Below are 16918 nucleotides of genomic sequence, written 5' to 3' on the forward strand. Positions count from 1 at the left end.
AATCTGCGGCAACTGTGTGATGCCATCATGTCAATATGGACCAAACTCCCTGAGGAATGCTTCCAGCACCTTGTTGAATCTATGCCACGAAAAATTGAGGCAGTTCTGAAGGCAAAAGGGGCTCCAACCCGTTACTAGCATGGGGTACCTAATAAAGTGGCCGGTGGGTGTATACAGTATATTCTTGTTCATTGTTTATGGCTTGGATGCATGACTATCTCCTACCGAGCTCACCAGATCTTTGACTGGTTGAAGAGCTGCTTCAACCTGCAAGTGTCTTCCATTTTTGACATTGCCGCTTGATCCCACTTTAAAACTATGTAGCCGCCCTTTCGCTGCCTTTCCTTAACCTTTGTTCTGCCTTTTGTTCTCAGGGACGGCCCGGACTAGATAGTTGATATGCTGTCATTTTTCAGACAACACAAATGTGAACAGGGAAAATTCAGTTCCTTATTGTGATCCAGATGTCAGTGGTGTGGATCACTAGGTACAGTAGAGTTAGAAAAAAATACCATCACATTTTAGAATGAAAGACTGAGTAAATGACTACCAGTAGAAAAGAAATGTATCAAATATAATAAATTAATATTTTTTTAAAATGCTCTTCTGGCTGGACAAATAATTTGATGAACTGTTTTTTCTGTTTGCATCCCTCAGTTGACTGTGCTGACATTGTCCTGAACTGTCTCTTCTGCCGATTCCACGAAATGATCCCCATCCTTCCTGACTGTTGCCAGAGACTCACCAATCACTGCTGGCCGAGCTATAAACATGTGGACCCTACTGTCGAGTCTTCACACAGTGATGATGATGACTCTTGTGTTGAGTTGGATTGTGGTTTCTTCGGGACCTGCCAAGATGCAAGTGACTGCTTGGAACTGGCTATGGAAGTCTCCGAAATATGCTATCACTAGCAGAAAGCCCAGGATTAGAAGAAGGGAATGTCTCGGGGCCAAAGGAAATCAAATTTATTGGGGAAATAATGTTGGAGTTATGCAGAGACATTTTATGAAGGGTTATGCATGCAGATGATTGTCACCAGGTTGTAATAAACTTAGAAATGACGCTCAGTATCATTGTTGTTTTGTTTGTACATCAGTAAATGTGAAGATAACTAAAAGATAATAATTAACAGCAGAGTTTTAATACACAATTATAAAAAATATGAACCAGTTACCTACTGGTTAATACTATTTCATAGTTTTCAGAGTTGGTTGTATGTTTTTACTTTTCTCTTTTAAAACACTGATCTCAGTTGAATTCACATTAGCCACTGTTTAAAAAAATGTTTCCTGTCTTGCCTTGTATGTTTACATTTTGAAACAACATGCCATGTGGTGTCAAGATGGGACACGAGGAAGGGGATTTAGCAGAACACCACGTCCTGCCACATTTTAAATTATGACGCACTTACTTTGTTAATAATGACTGTGTGTACTGGAAGGAGGGTTGTGGAGATCACAGTGTTCTGCACCTGCAAGATGGGGTAGGTTGCTTTTGATGTTTACTGTGTTAAACAAAAAACAACACAAAAAGCTATACGATTCCCCTGGTGCTTGAAAAATATTTAATGAGTTTCCTTTAATCTGAGAATAGGACAAAAGACGAGTTTCAAGCATGTAGCATGACATTTATTGGTGCAGACAGCATGTATCACTTTTGTAGTAGTCGCACACATACCTTTATATCACAGAGAGACATCATGTCCAAACAGTGTTGGTTCATGCCATTAAAGTTTGGTGATCAAAGCTGCTGATGAGAGGTGGGTTAATAACCCAAAAACTGTACTCAAGTAAGAGCAACAGCTCTCTTTTACTCAAGTAAAAACTACAAAAGTAACTACTCAGGTACCAAGTAATTGTTAGGTTATAATATTTGATTTAATGTATAGACCCAATGTATTCAGTAAAAAAATAATGTGCCATTTCTGTTTTTCCTAAAGACTTAACTAAAATGTAAAAAACATAATTACAGGCTAAGAAATTCATGCATAAACACCTTTAGCACTCACATAAAACTGATCCTTACAATGATCGATGTATTGATGTTAGGGGAGTGTAAAGAAATTCTAACAATGTTTACCAGATCTCCAACTAGCTCAAGTTACTCACAGTAGGCAAAGTAGGTAAACAGTTTATTCAAGTAGGAGTAAAGAGTAAAAGTAAAATTATGGTACAGTAAAGCTATCATAAATGCTAATTTTTCCACTACAAGTTACTCAAGTAAATGTAAGTAGTTGCCACCTACCGCTGTGTAAGCTGCAAGGTCAAATGAGTTTTGAGGTGATACCATGGCAGTTTTTCAATGGTCTCTTCTTGCAACACAGAGACAAAAGCTCCCTTTCTAATACTGTCGTGATGATTTTGCAACTTATGAACTTTTTTCATTGAGATAAAAAAGTAATGTAAAGCACCTAAAGGAAAGGTCACATTTAGATATAATGTGAGTTTGATGGTGGCAGCTTTTTTAGGACAGGATGAGGCCAGCTGGTTGTACAGTGTAAATGCCTGGCAAGTAAGGAACGCATATGCCATAGCAGCCTGATGTTGCTCTCAATAGATATGAGAGAGGTAGGACAGAAACCTTATGTCTAAAGGGTGATTTATGGCCTTATGAGCGCAGTAGTGCGATATGGCAAACAAAATCTACCGCAACTGGGTGTAGGTCTCTCCGAGCAAGTAGGCGAAGTAGCTACGATGATCTTTCCCCTGACCTGTTTGTTTTGGAACCTTTCAATACAGTAAGCGGGATCTTTAGCAACATGTTGGCGATATCATTTAATGTATGGTGCCAAAAAATGAACGAAATTGGTGATCAAATTTCCTACCTCTTCCGGAGTTCTCATTGCTGGCTTTATATTCTGACAGTGAAAAAAACTCTGTGTTTTGGGGACACCCAAACCTCTTTTAGAGCCACCCTCAACCCTATATATTTGGCGTGAGGAGGAATAACATCACACATCTCCTCAAGAAAGGACAAACCTACATTAGATAGGATGGAATCGTACAGAGATTTATACTCTCCTAAATCCTCCATCCTACTTCCATATCATCCACCTTCTCCAACTTTATATTCTTTACCCTACCCTCCTTCACCGATGCCTTTTCCAAGTGAAACTATGGAAGAAAAATACCCTGAAGGAAAATAATTTGCTTCCTGCTATTCCCTAGCCTGATAAAGAGAGGGCAGTTGGGACTTCACCTGGTTCGTCTAAAGATGACCAATCCACTGTCATTCTGCATCTGACACAGACTTTGCCATTTATAAAGGAGGAGGTTGAAATCTCTTCCTCACTCGTTGCTACAGTGAAAACAACTATGCTTCATTTGCTTAATAACATCGCTTTGGATTTCAATCGACAGACTTGTTACAGATGTCAAACAGACCACAAAAGCTACCTCCGGCATCATTGCCTTGAAGAATTAGATGAAGAATTCTGTCAGACTCACTTTATTACCATAAAGCGTCGACTAAAAACACCACAGCTTATTCCCGCCATTCATCATCTGATGAAAGAATGTGGACAAGAAGCAGAGGATGTTAGAGTAACAACAATAGTTGAGACGCTTTTGTACAAACTCAGATTTTCGTTTGGACTGTGCACAGCTATTGAAGAAGTGTATAAAATCAACAGATACATTTACAAAGCTAACAACTCTTTACTATTTCAGATATCTTTGGTCATGCAGAGTGAATTCTGTGCTATTTACTTGCATGTTTTAGAAACTAATGTTTCCTTGTTTAACTTCTTTATCATTTGGGAGGGATTAAAAAAAAAACAACAAACATAATTACATTTTATTTCTTGTTTGTAGCCTAGTAAACCAGCCCCACCCACCAGCAACCAAAATCATTTTTGCCTGCGAGTGGTCTCGCCTCGATCAATGCCCCAGGCCCTAGAAATGGCGGGCCAATCACAACGCAGAGATGTGTTTTGAATTTCTGGATGTAAAGCGGCTGGGTTTTGAGGGTGTGATGACAAAGCAGCGCAACGCAGGAGAAAGCACAACAAGGAAGATGGCAACAACTATTCAACAGTTCTCATTTGACTCAGCTTTGGAATCAGTTTTGGAAGGATTAGACTTGGGGTTTTCTTTGCAACATGAGCAGGAAGAGGCTGTACGCTCATTCATTTTTAAAAAGGACGTATTTGCCGTTTTACCGGCAGGTTGTTTGTTTACACACCCCCACCAGCTTTCTGTCGCACTTACTGAATCCTTCTGCAGCAGAGACAGAGAAGAGCTAATCCATCTCTGCAAAAACCTCAGGGCCAAGATCGCTGTTCGCTGAAGGAGTCGTTAGAAGCTGCCGGACCGTGACTGCCTGTCGGGTTCATAAAATGTAGGTTTTTGCAAAAGAAGAACTAAAATACACAATTATGGATACAATTTCTGCAGAAAGGAGAGACAGTTGAACCCCAGACTCAAACATACTGTCTCCCAATGGACCTCCTCTGCAGAGCGTTTATTAACAGAACATGACACATGGCTACAAACAGAGTATTGTTCTGACAGAACAATTGATCAGTTCATGAAGACAGAATGCTCCATCAGAATGACAAGGCAGGATGGTCTCCAGACTGAATCATGACACAGGAGTGGAGCATCCCCTTGCACAAATGTTTCATAAGCACACATTAATTTTATAATCATCATTGAATAAACCTAACACTGCCTGAGACGGACAAACGGAGCAGCAACGAAGAAGTGCTGTTAGAAGCTACGGCTACAATGCAACTATCGTAGCTAAAATGGGAGACGTCCCATGGTACCGTGAGTTATAAAATGAACCCCCTTGAAAATTGATCCAAAGTTGCTGTTGGACAAATGGACTGGACTGAGGACGGGCCTGCAGGACACCGAAACCGAGCCGAAGACCTTCACTCCACCGAACCAAAAACAGTCACCTCCTCCTTGCCCTCCTTTCAATCTGATGTTTAATAAAGTGCTCTGCTTGGGTGAACTAGGTAGAATAGATAGCCGTGTTGGTGTTTTTATTTGAAATAAGCTTTCTGATTCAACTGCTGATGGTTTTAAGATTTTAACAGAATGCTAATGCTCACTACATAGACTGAACGACTCTAGTGTTGCTGAAGCTAACTGCTGCATCATGAGCTAACCCTGTCTTTGTTTCAATTGCACCCCGACCGGAACCACAACCCCTGGGGCCAGCTAAACTAAGGGTCTTTCAGCCTCATCATAGTTTAATGCAATCCTGAGACATTATTCATTCTTCACCATAAATCAAATTAAACTTCACTGTTGTGACTGCAGTTAAGGTATCTGCATCATGATTTATTCACATTTCATCTGCTGCTATTAAGCGACACTTTCAAATGGATTAAGCCTTAAACTACGAACATCACTCTTCCCTTTTTATTTCTTTAATTTTGTTTATTTTCTGTAGTGTTTGGTTTTGCTTAGCTATTAGATATAATACTGTTTGATTAGTAGCTAATAAAGGTACCATTGTATTTTAACCACTTTTGTGTTCATTTTACACAGTGAACGATTTATCACACATTGATTTATTTGGTGATTAATACCGATGCTAAGAGCCATACCCTTAGCAATAAAGCTAAGGGTATGGCTCTTAGCAACATAGTATACTTGAAGTAATTTCTATTAAGAATACTTAAGTATAAGTTTAGAAAGTATACCAAATAATGTACTTTTAGTGTACTTTTATGATTACTAAAGTAGTACTTCTTCGAACTAAATTGGGATATTTTTAAGTTTACCAAAGTATACCTAAAGTATACTTTAGTAAACAATAAAGTAAACAATAATATAGTCAAGTACACTTGTTTATACTATTGTTAAGTATATGAAATATAGTTCAGAATAAGTAAACTCTAAGTGCACTGCCTGATTTTAAGTATGAAATTAGTGCACTTTTTGATAAGGGATAGCCTAAATTACTAAATTGGTGAAAAAGAACTGGATTTTTAACAGCTGAATTCAGGAGTCCAACCTTTTAAGTATGGGGCTAAAACCATGATCAGTACGCAAATTAAAGTTATAATAATTCAACTAATAATAAATAACTAGCTTTACCCTTGATTTGAATTACCTATGAATTAACTATAACTCCCAGTCCTAGTTATCTGATATATTCATAATCTTCTGGTGAGCTAGCACAACAGTCATTGTCTAAAAAGCACGACATTTTTCTTCTTACATTTTCTGACATCTTATCTTTTTCAATAATTTCATTCTTTCTTAATTATTGCAATGATCAAAACAATATTTTAGTTTTAAATCATGTTTATTTTTGAGTTAAAAATTGTTTTGAAATTTGAAACATTAAACAAACATAATGATCTTTAATAGGAGGACATACTTTCCTTTGCCCTGTGTTTTATTGCTGTTAACTGAGTAAGGAGCTACACCCCTGTAATCTGACGGCCTGCACATTCCACCACTGTTCTGTTGATTCAATGACACACCAACAAGCACTTCAGCTTCAGCATGATTGTCTTTCTGAAGTACTGAAAAAAAATCTTGAAGCCTGTCCCCTTTTGAGCAGGCCTATTTCAGTTCAAGTGCCACTGGAAACTCACAAGCTGTTAGATATGGCATTTGTAGGACACTTGTCTTTGTCACTCCCCTCAACCCCTGTCCTCAGAGACGGTTCTCTCAAGAGTTAGATCATTGTTAGGATCACTTCCGTTTGAAATATGTCCTTGTGAAACAACAGAAACAAGACTGCCATTCCAGTGAGACAAATGGTAGAAGATCTTATTCAGTCTAAGATTGCATATTTAGTAAAGTTTTCTCTGGAACAATCCTATTACATTTAGTTTCACTTCTAGATCTCCAAACAGGTTTTTGTGATGTCCAAACCATAACTACTACAAACAATCCACAGGCAGTGTTGTACACTCAGACTAAGTATTATTCAACAAACTTTTCTCAATGATAACAGCTTATTTAATGGTTTTTTGTTTGTTTGTGGTGGGATGGTGTTCCACCCTCCCCACTCTGTGCACCAGGTGTAGCAAGGAGCAAGCCGTTGATTGGTGGGTGGGGCAGATGGCTTTATAGCTGAGCAGGCCTCTGTGAGGTGCATGTGTCTTTGTTTCCCCTAGATTTTGGCTGCTTAAGTGGCTGGTGTGCTTGATCCACTCATCTGAAATCCATTGCTCTGCCAGTGTTGGCTGCTACAGCTGGAGGTTGTTGCAGCATGCGGCTTCCATCTAGTCCTCACCTGCTGGTCCACTTTCTTGCTGGTTAGGCTGTGTTTCCACTCCTGGGGTTTTCTTTGAGCTGTGGCGCTTTGGACGCTCTGCTGTTTTGTTTTGACGGTGTTTGTTTGGGCCCCTCTCAACAAAACCTGTTGCTTCTTGGACAGGCGGAAGTGAGCAGGACATGACTCCTCTGGTGTATGAAATTGTATGAAGTAAGCATCAATAGATGTTGAACCTAACGCTTTAATGTAATTGCCATGATAGGGTGTGTCTGATCAACCTTTTCCTATGTTGATTTGCACATACATGTGAAATGATCCTTCATATATCCTCTTTTCATCCGTTTTTATTCAGACTCAGGGTGTTTGTTGCCAGAAGCTAAATGTTAGTCTTACTGTAGCTGACTGTTGAAGTCTCTATCTCCCTTATTACCAAACTGCAATAATAATACCAAAAACTTAAACACCCTCAAAATTGGTAAATTTTAAATTTTTCCATTTCCTGACGTATGATCTTCAGAAGAGATTTGCTGAACCTGCATCAGAATGAAAACGGTTTATTAGTCCAGTAGAGGGCAAATAATTGAAGCAGCAACCTGGCCAAACATACATACAAATAAACAAGTTGGTGATACAGCTGTCACAGAGGTGTATAAATAGGCCCAGTATAATTAAATGGAAAATAAAACAGACATCTTTACTGTAGTCGAATCAAAAACATCTAATCAGGAAATGCATGAATGATTATCAATAGCAATTAGTTTTAATCATAAGTAAATAAAAACACAATTACATGGAATGTTCCCTGATGATGGTACTTCAAGAACATAATTCGGTTAAAGCTGCATGCCTTCCAACAACATTTAAACAAAAGACAGTGACTGTGAAATGGAGGGGTGGACATTTTAAGCTGGAGATACTCACACGGAAGAGTTGCAATTAGAAAATATTTAAAATTAAAATATATTTAATTTGATAGCAGTCATATTCTTCAGAATATTTCTATCTAAGGAAAACCAGCTGATTGCGACGACTCGTTGACTCTCTCTAATCCCTCACACTGAGCGTGCTGTTTATTAACATGCTCTTGGATGAGTAACCTAGAAAAGGATTAGAGTAGTCTTCCCCTGGTGCCCGGACACTGGTGGTGGAAAAAGCCAGAGGATGAATGGAACTGGGAACGAGGGAAGAGAAAGGGGAAAGTTTGGTGGCGTGCAGATGAGAGAAGCTAAGCCAGAAGCTAAATGAAGGAGATCTTGAAAGATGATTGGTTGAGAGAAGGTGCGGCCCCCGACTTGACTGACTGAAGCTGAAAGAGGGACATTGCAGGTGGTTCAGGTGAAGCTGAATAAGTCTTCCAGATTGAATTTACGCCTAAGCTTCATTTATCTGTCATACTTACACACAAGAGCAACAGGAGTTTATTAGTAATTTATCTATGTATTCGAACAAAAAAAAAATGAAGGTCAAGTGGAAGACAATAAAATAATAAAAGTCTCTGCAAACATATACAGTAAGAAAAAAGATTTCTAAAATTTATTGAATTAAAAGTTTCCCTGATCAATTTCTAAAAGGGGACAGAAAATTTTAATTTCCTTTGACTTTTTAGAAACTGTATTTTATGAACTCCTCAGTTCAAACACTTAAAGCAGTGATAACAAAAGTGGCAGAGTGCAATGTACTTGAAAGATTTTCTCATTATATGTTCACAACAAATCATTTTATCTCTGTCAACCAAAATCACTAGCTGTAAATGTAGCTTCATCCATCCATCCATCCATCCATTATCTGACACGCTTGTCCCGACTGGGATCACGAGGGGTGCTGGTGCCTATCTCCAGCAGTCAATGGGCGAGAGGCGGGGTACACCCTGGAGAGGTCGCCAGTCTGTTGCAACACAAAGACACACAGGACAAACAACCATTCATGCACACACTCACACCTAAGGACAATTTAGAGAAGCCAATTAACCTCATGTTTTTGGACTGAGGGAGGAAGCCGCAGTACCCGGAGAGAACCCACGCATGCTCAGGGAGAACATGCAAACTCCATGCAGAATGACTCTGGGCCGGGAATCGGCAAAGATTAAAAACTTGAGTTAGAAAAAATAAAATAAATAAAAAAATCAATATTTTGTAAGATTTTAATTTCTTAAAGGCAAAGTTGTAATTTTGCTATTGTTGAAGCCCCCACTCGAATAACATAACAAACTTCAAAGGCCTTATAGACAGTTTTGTAAACTTACACATCAGCATGTTCATTTTCTTTTTAGAAAATAATACATTTTCTAACAGAGGTTGGCTTTAAATTGTGCAAATTTGTACCTGTGAAAGCTGCACTGGCTCAGACAGCTTAAGTCAAACAAATAACGCTACATCCGGCTCACGCTGTGCAAATTGCATGTTGCGGGTTCCATCTGCAGGGAGCTCTGCTTGTGACCAATTTTCTCATTACCTGCTACAGCACAATTACAGAGCTGAGTGCTCTAGCTGATACTGCTCCATAAAACCCATTGGAGGTCCTTTTGTGGTTTTTTCCCTTGAACATAAAGCGTGTCTGCATAAACAGATGCCCGTGTTAAAGCGAAAACATCTGCACATCTTAAACTTCCTGGATCTCTTTCAAATAAGCTGATGGTTTTGGGAGCAATATAGACTACAAGAACTCAAATTTTTTTAATAACATCCAAATGGCCTGTCCTTTTACTGGCCCAGTTCAAATGCTATACTGTCCCTGACAAGGTTATGTGGTTTTCACTGCTGCACAACACATGCACAGGCTATAATGGTCGCTTGGTGGCTAGTGATAACCTATTACCTAGCATTCTGCTGCTATGGTGCCTAGTTTAATTCAAAACACTTGTAAAGGTGGTCAAAGAGAAAGCAGTACGGAAATAATTTAACGTGATGCTGTTTTTTCTTCTAACTGAACACTTCAAACACTTTGCACCGCTTGGTTGTTGTGTATAGTGACATAAGACTGGCATCAGGAGAAGCGATCTAATTGCGAGCTGCTTCTACGTGTTTACACGCATCTCTGCTCGCTAATCGGATGTGAGCTTTGTTCACAGAGTTCAGGGCCTGATCGCTTCATTAGTGTGAAGCTGCTCTTCCTCCTAAGCACACAGCACTAATACTACCTCCCTTCAGACATGTTGCCGCAGCTCAGAGTGGCCTCCCGAGGAAGCTGCACCATTAAATATTAACGCCATGTGTTTAGAGGCTCTTTTTTTTTTCGCCTTTTCAAGCAGCAGGTTTGTCAGCATCTCATGAAGTGTTTCAAGATGAAGACTGTGTGAAAAGTGGAGCTCTCTGGGATTTCTGCAGCATTATCCCTTCTAGACAAAAAGTCTGTTTTTTTTATTGTTGTTTCCGTAATGATATGGATATTTCCCATGGTCTCTCTAAAAGGAAACAAAACCTGTTTATTTTGATTAAATGTAAATCTAAAAATTATGGCATGTCTTTTTAATTAAACTCTGATACTTTGGTACTCCATGTACAACAAAGGATGACCAATTTATTTCATATGTCATGTAATGAGCAACTGGGTCTATGGTTGGTTTAGTTTTATATCAATTCAATATAACTGTCCTATATAAACTTTTAAGAGTGTGGTAGAAAAGAGTAGAGAAAAACAGTCTGATGAGTATAAATAAACAAAGCAGAGAGATTAATTTATTAAACAATTTCCCAGGCTTTTAACATCTCACTCAACTGTTTATTTGGGGTTTATATTTGTTTATTTCTGTCCCAAGACAGAAAGAAGACTATAAACCTACCAAAAGATTTCTGTCAACCTAAACAGACATGCTAAGATGTCTAACTCCGGAAGAGCTGCAGACGAAGTAACCCACGGCTTTGGTTAGAGAATCTCTTGAAAGAACGTCTTCTAGTCTTGCACTTGTCTTCCACAAATCCAGCTATTATGTGACAGGGCCAATAAGAAAGCCATAAGACAATCAAATTAGAAATGGCTAAAAGTCATGTAGGGGGATATAGCAAACATTTGTAAGAAGGTCATCTGGTTGATATAAACCAAAAAGAGATTTTAAAACTTAAATGCTAAATCCTTTCTGTGAGGTGAAGCTAACAGAGCAGATCACCCTGAATACTAACCTTCTACCCTGAGAACAGCATTTTGGCATTTTCATGTAGTGGAGATTGTAGGGAAAATAAAACTGTTGAGAGATGGAAAGATGGATGGAGGTACATCCAAGACAACGGGGAGAAAACAGTTGGAGGCTGGCAACGGTCTCTTCCCAGCAGGACAGCAATGCTTAGAATAAAGTCAGGGCATCAATGCAGTGGTTTATATCAAACCTTGTAATCATCTGCCACCATGGCCTAGTCAAAGTTTAGACCATAAACCAGTTACAGTAGTTATCTGTGGCAAAGATTAAAAACTTGAGTTGAAAGACTCTTTCCATCTAAAATGAGCTTGATGTATTTTGTGATAGAAATTAGGAAAGATTTTCACATTTTCATATCTAGATGTGACACTCACTCATAGTTATTGCTGCAGAAAAAAAGCGATTTTACAGAGTAAAGACTGTGGTGCCTTGAAAATGAAAGATCTTCAAATGTTGCCTCCCTCTTTGTTTTCTTAATAATCTTTATTTGTAAAAAAGTTTAAACATCTATTTCCTTCTACATCAAACCCAACAAATCTCTTTAGGTAAAATATAGATAGGTTTTACGTAAATGGACACTTTTAAAGAAGTTGAGACACAATTCATATTGAAAAACTCCTCCCAGCATCACCTGCATTCAATCACCTCATCATGCGCCTAAGCTCCAGCCAAACACAGTCAAGTCCTCACTCCTCAGCCAACCATCATATGAGGTTCGGCTTAAAGCTCTCCAGTCACAGACTCTCAAGGTCTTCAGCTGAGTTTCTCCACCCCATCTCTCTACCCCATAATGCTCTCAAGCTGCTTCTTTCTTCCTTCTCCCTTGGCCTCCGGTCCACCACCAATGTCCGGATCCTGGGGAAAGACATACATAACCCTAATCTCAAAATTATCATCCAAGTTCATCCCTATTCGCAGCTCCCATGTCTTCTGCAAAGACGTCAGATTCATCATTAAATCTCTGTAATTGCCACTTTTCTTCTATGAGTGAGTCCCTCCAGGTGGAAATAATTGTATGCTGCTGCATAAAGATGGTGAACGTTGGGGAGGATCGAAGGAGCTATAAGAAATGTCATCCAAGCATGCTAGATGTGAGGGAATGCCTTCGCGTCAATGAGTCAATGCAATCAACTGGTTTTCCTTAGATAGAAAACTTTTAAATCAATCTGACTGTATGATCGGGTTTAATTATCTCTGTAAAGTACCTGGAGATGGCATGTGTTATGAATTGGTGCTATATAAATATGCTGAATTGAATTTAGCCTCTCAAATTGGAACACAAGTATAGCCTAATCCTCCCACCCCTCCTTCCATTTGTAGTGTATTTTGCAGGTTGCCAGGAGAGACTAGGACATAGCTGTTAAATTCAAGATAATCCAGCCACGATAAGTTGTGCAAATGCTTTTGAGGGAAGATGGGGCCTCTTAAGTATTATTTAAAGTTTTCTGGTTTGCTCATCTTGCTAGCTTCTATGTTTGCAGGCTGCTGCTCTTTTTGCCAAAAAGACATACCAAATGCTGTGCTCAGATTTAGGAACTTGAAAGTAAGCAGCTCTCAATTTCTCACTTATTGCTCCTTTAAACCGAAATTACATTTGAACTAGTATGCTCAGGTCACCTTGGACCCTATGTGAGTTGAGACAGGGAAACAAAAAGGCATCTCCACCTCACCTGGAGTATTACTAGTGAACATTTTCATATCACAGTTCAGTCAGTCTTTCACAAAAAAAAAATCACATAGAGGCAGATTTTACTTATTGTATTCTAATTCTCCTCCAATTCAAGTCTACCTGAATTCATGCCATGTATTTTCTTTCTCATTAGCTGTTCTACTTCCTGATGCAGCAACTGCTGTGACATCAGAGGACAAAAATAACAACATTGATGAGTTTAAGACACAACAAACAACCTGACATGTAATAACAAAATTTACATTTGCTGCTTAACTCTTACAAGAATGAAGCAGGGATACACATGTCTTCTATTGTCCCAGTTTACTTACCAAATTACCCTCTGAAACGAACCTGACCTCAGTCTCTTATATAGATAGCCATGTATGTGAGCATCCTCCTCAATTAGGTCAGGCGCGTTAATAGCATGGTGGAAACTAAAGCTTCCCTACAACATCCTCCAGGAATTATGTCTGACACCACTGACTGCCTTGTATCTATATTTGGGCCACGCGCGTCGATGTGTGTCACCCAAAACTACCCGCCTAATCTCCACCATGAGAAAAGAATAAAGTCAGCCGTGGGCCCACGGGCACAAATTGTCACAAAGGGAACTCCCAGCAGGCACTGTGTAAAAAACTAGGCTCTGGGCTTGTTTTTATGATACCTTTCAATCAGAGGGTGATTCCCAGCTGAAATGACAGGTGATTTGAGTCAGTCTTCAATTAATGGCCTCATTTTAACAATTAAGAGCAGAGGAGGAAGGAGAAAACCCCCACAAAAGATACCAATCATGAGTTTTTATGCATGGTGAATGTGATGTAGCTTGTCATATCTACCCAGGTGATACCTTACTCTTTTAACTAAGCAGCGGCCTTAAGACAGAGCTAGGAAGGGAAAAACAAACAGGGGTAAGGAAGAGGAGGAAGGATAGGGCAAAGGGCTTGCAAGGGGAATGATGGAGAGCATGGAGCTACATTTGCTCCCATCCTCTCCACCTCCTCGTGCCCCCAACACCCCCACAACATGGAGGAAATTAAAGAGCTGTGTAGCAGGAGGAGAAAAGGAGAGGAGGGTGGTGATTTAGAGCATGGCACAGGGGGATGGGGACCTGGCGCTTTGGAGTTAATTACTGAATAATGAGGAACAATTTATTGTGTTCTTGTTAGAGACATCAAAATGCTGCAGGATCTTGCCTATAGAGAGAGGAGCAGGCCTCTCTCGCTCCTTGTGCATCGGGTAAAATGAGGTGTTTAACTCAAAGTCATTAAAAAAATCCCCCACCGTGCTTTGCCTAACCTTACACAATGTGGGTGTTGCAGTTCTCCTGGGATGATGAGTACACTTAGCACCTTGCCCCAGTACAGTACTTCAGCTTTCCTCCAAGCCCTAGGAGTGGTACACTGATGCTGACAATTATTTCTCATATAGCAAACACTATGGGTTTGTCAATTGTCTTTCACCACAGAGCTCCTGGCTACTGCAGCTTCCTTCCTTCAGTTGCATAACTGGAGACCATACGTGCCTCCCCCCATTGAAAGCTTGTTGATAGGCACCAGTACACCCACACTATGCCCTTTGTTATGAACAAAATGGATTCAATTATTGTTCCACCCTTTTCAAATGTGCTTTGACAAAAGCAAATTGATTTATTTATGTTTGTTTTTTGTTTATATTTTGCATTGTATTACTGTATAGTGAAATAATATTAACCAGCAATAGGTCAGTCAGACTACTGCTGGTCACAGTTTCAAAAAAACATTATACAAACTATTGTGCTACTACTTATGTATACTGATTAGAGTGGTTTTACTGGAATAAGATTATAGTCAGAATGGATACAATGGGAAAGTGTTCAAAATCCGAGATGGAACAAATTAATTCTTTCAGGTCTCTCAGATGAAGCTACCAAAAAACATTCATGAGGTAGAGTATCTGCTTTTTTAGGTACTGAGGTCTTTAAATGTACATAATCTGTGCAAGTGAAATAAAAAAAAAAAGCTGCTGTAGATCATCTGCAAATAGTAATAACCCTTTTTTTACCTCAGTTTGCTTGAAAAAAAAAAAGGTTTAGGTGATTTTGTCACACTGTCAGGACTATCACTCACAACAGTGTGTTGACCTCAAGAATATTGCTTTAACTTTCTCAAAGGTTCCCCTCATTAAAAGCAACACAAACCACTGGATCACAAATCACACCATGTAAGTTCTGAGAGCTGCATGCTGCGTCTCTTGTGACATTGAAGGAGAAAGTGAGAAGGTGCTTACATAGTGCGTAGCCATGCTGTGTTGCCCAAATAGATATGTTCCATCTGAGAGCAATGCAGCCTTCGAAATGATCCTCGCTAGACAGATGAGTGCTACTTGAATGTTAATGAGGGCCCCCTTTAGACACGCATAAATTAAATGATTAGATGTCTGCAATCATGCAAGGTCCTTAGGTGTCTCCTATTTATGGCATTTGAAATGTAGCTGCCTTTATTTACGACATGTCTCCCCCTCCTGCACAGGCTTTGCCACCTGAACAGGCAGAACGCTTTCAAAAGACGAGTTTTTTAATGACCTGCGAATGAATCACCCGGCAGACTCGGAGGAGACGCCAAGCCCACCCCTTCTTTGTAAACAAAAAGGAAAACTGTGCTGTAGAAGCTTTAGTTAAAGCCAAACCATATGCTGGAAAGGACTACAGTAAAACAGATTGGTTTCAGCTTGCAGAAAGGTCCAAAGCTACAAAGAGAAGAGGGGGGACAGTCACTAAACAATGCATCCTCCAGCTCCTCTGTCCACTCACACGTCATTGTCTTCTCTTTGCAGCAACAACAGCTTTTTTCATCTTCATGATTGCATTAATTACACCATAACGAACATCTCTCGGCTCCAGTGGTGTTTTCCCAATAGAGAACAGCATGTCAAGGCTTCAACAAAGGGAGGGAGCAGCACATATACTCAGCTGGCACTTCATTAATCAAAATAAAATAAAAACAAGAGAGAAAAAAATATCAGCCAGCCGTTGGTTTTTCTTTGATTTAATTTAATAGTGTTTTTCTCACAAAGCAGATGGGTGAGGATTTAACAAAAGGGTCTCTATTCTAATCAAATAAAAACCAACAGAAATGCTGTAACATACAACTTGCAGTCAGAAAGGTAAACTCATTATGGCAGTGGATGTCATATAATTTCTGGCCTTTAACTTATCTATCAAAACTGCTTTCATTTTTTCCTATTGCTTAGATGAAAAAAAGTTTTTATAAAAAATACACAAAAACAAGTTATTATAGAGTTATAACTTTATTTTTTGCCTCTAAATTGAAGCAAAATTTACTTTTTAAAGTGGCCTAGACAGAGTCCTGGTTTGTATGTGAGGAAAAAAAGATTATGGTGGTGGCAAGAAGACAACTTAAAATTAATATTTAAAATGTGAGCCAAACCATTCCAAAAAACATCAGGTTGCCTTTATTTGCTCTTTAAACCTAAAAACCATCTTCATCATGACATCAACTTTGAGCAATGCATTGGTACCACTGGCAACACAACAGCCTCTTAGCATGGTAAGACGATGAACATGTTTTATAGTTGATTCAGTGTTCTTAGGTTGAAAAAAATGATATTGACTAATTCAGCCTAGTATAACTATTCTAACTGGAAAACCTAACCCAATATGGTTTTTGACCAGTTATGTGGATGGCTGCAAATTTCAGCTGGACAAGAAGATTTTGACTTTGCGTTCCCAACATTTTATTGAATATCCATATAACATCACTTCACTGTAACTCACAATAGCACTATACATTTTCCTCTTGGGCTTTGGTTGTTCTTGAATATTTTCTGAACATCCTAGACGATAGTTGGGTTAAGATCAGTTAAACTTGAACTCAATTTATTATAACTATATGCAAATATTTTGAGACATACAGAACAGAACTGGCTGA

At 39.1% G+C, this 16918-nt stretch overlaps 1 protein-coding gene across 1 annotated transcript in view; it reads left to right on the forward strand.

The window, feature by feature from the left end:
• LOC107082346 (myoD family inhibitor-like) overlaps positions 1-1029 on the forward strand; it is a 14613-nt gene extending 13584 nt beyond the window's left edge. The window contains exon 3 of the mRNA XM_015370965.1: positions 658-1029. Within this exon, the coding sequence (XP_015226451.1) occupies positions 658-914 (257 nt within the window). The 3' untranslated portion in view covers positions 915-1029. The remainder of the gene's footprint in view (positions 1-657) is intronic.
• The last annotated feature ends 15889 nt before the right edge of the window (positions 1030-16918 follow it).

The sequence above is a fragment of the Cyprinodon variegatus genome, unplaced genomic scaffold (genome assembly GCF_000732505.1).
Source record: "Cyprinodon variegatus isolate N-32 unplaced genomic scaffold, C_variegatus-1.0 Scaffold51, whole genome shotgun sequence".
Lineage (NCBI taxonomy): Eukaryota > Metazoa > Chordata > Actinopteri > Cyprinodontiformes > Cyprinodontidae > Cyprinodon > Cyprinodon variegatus.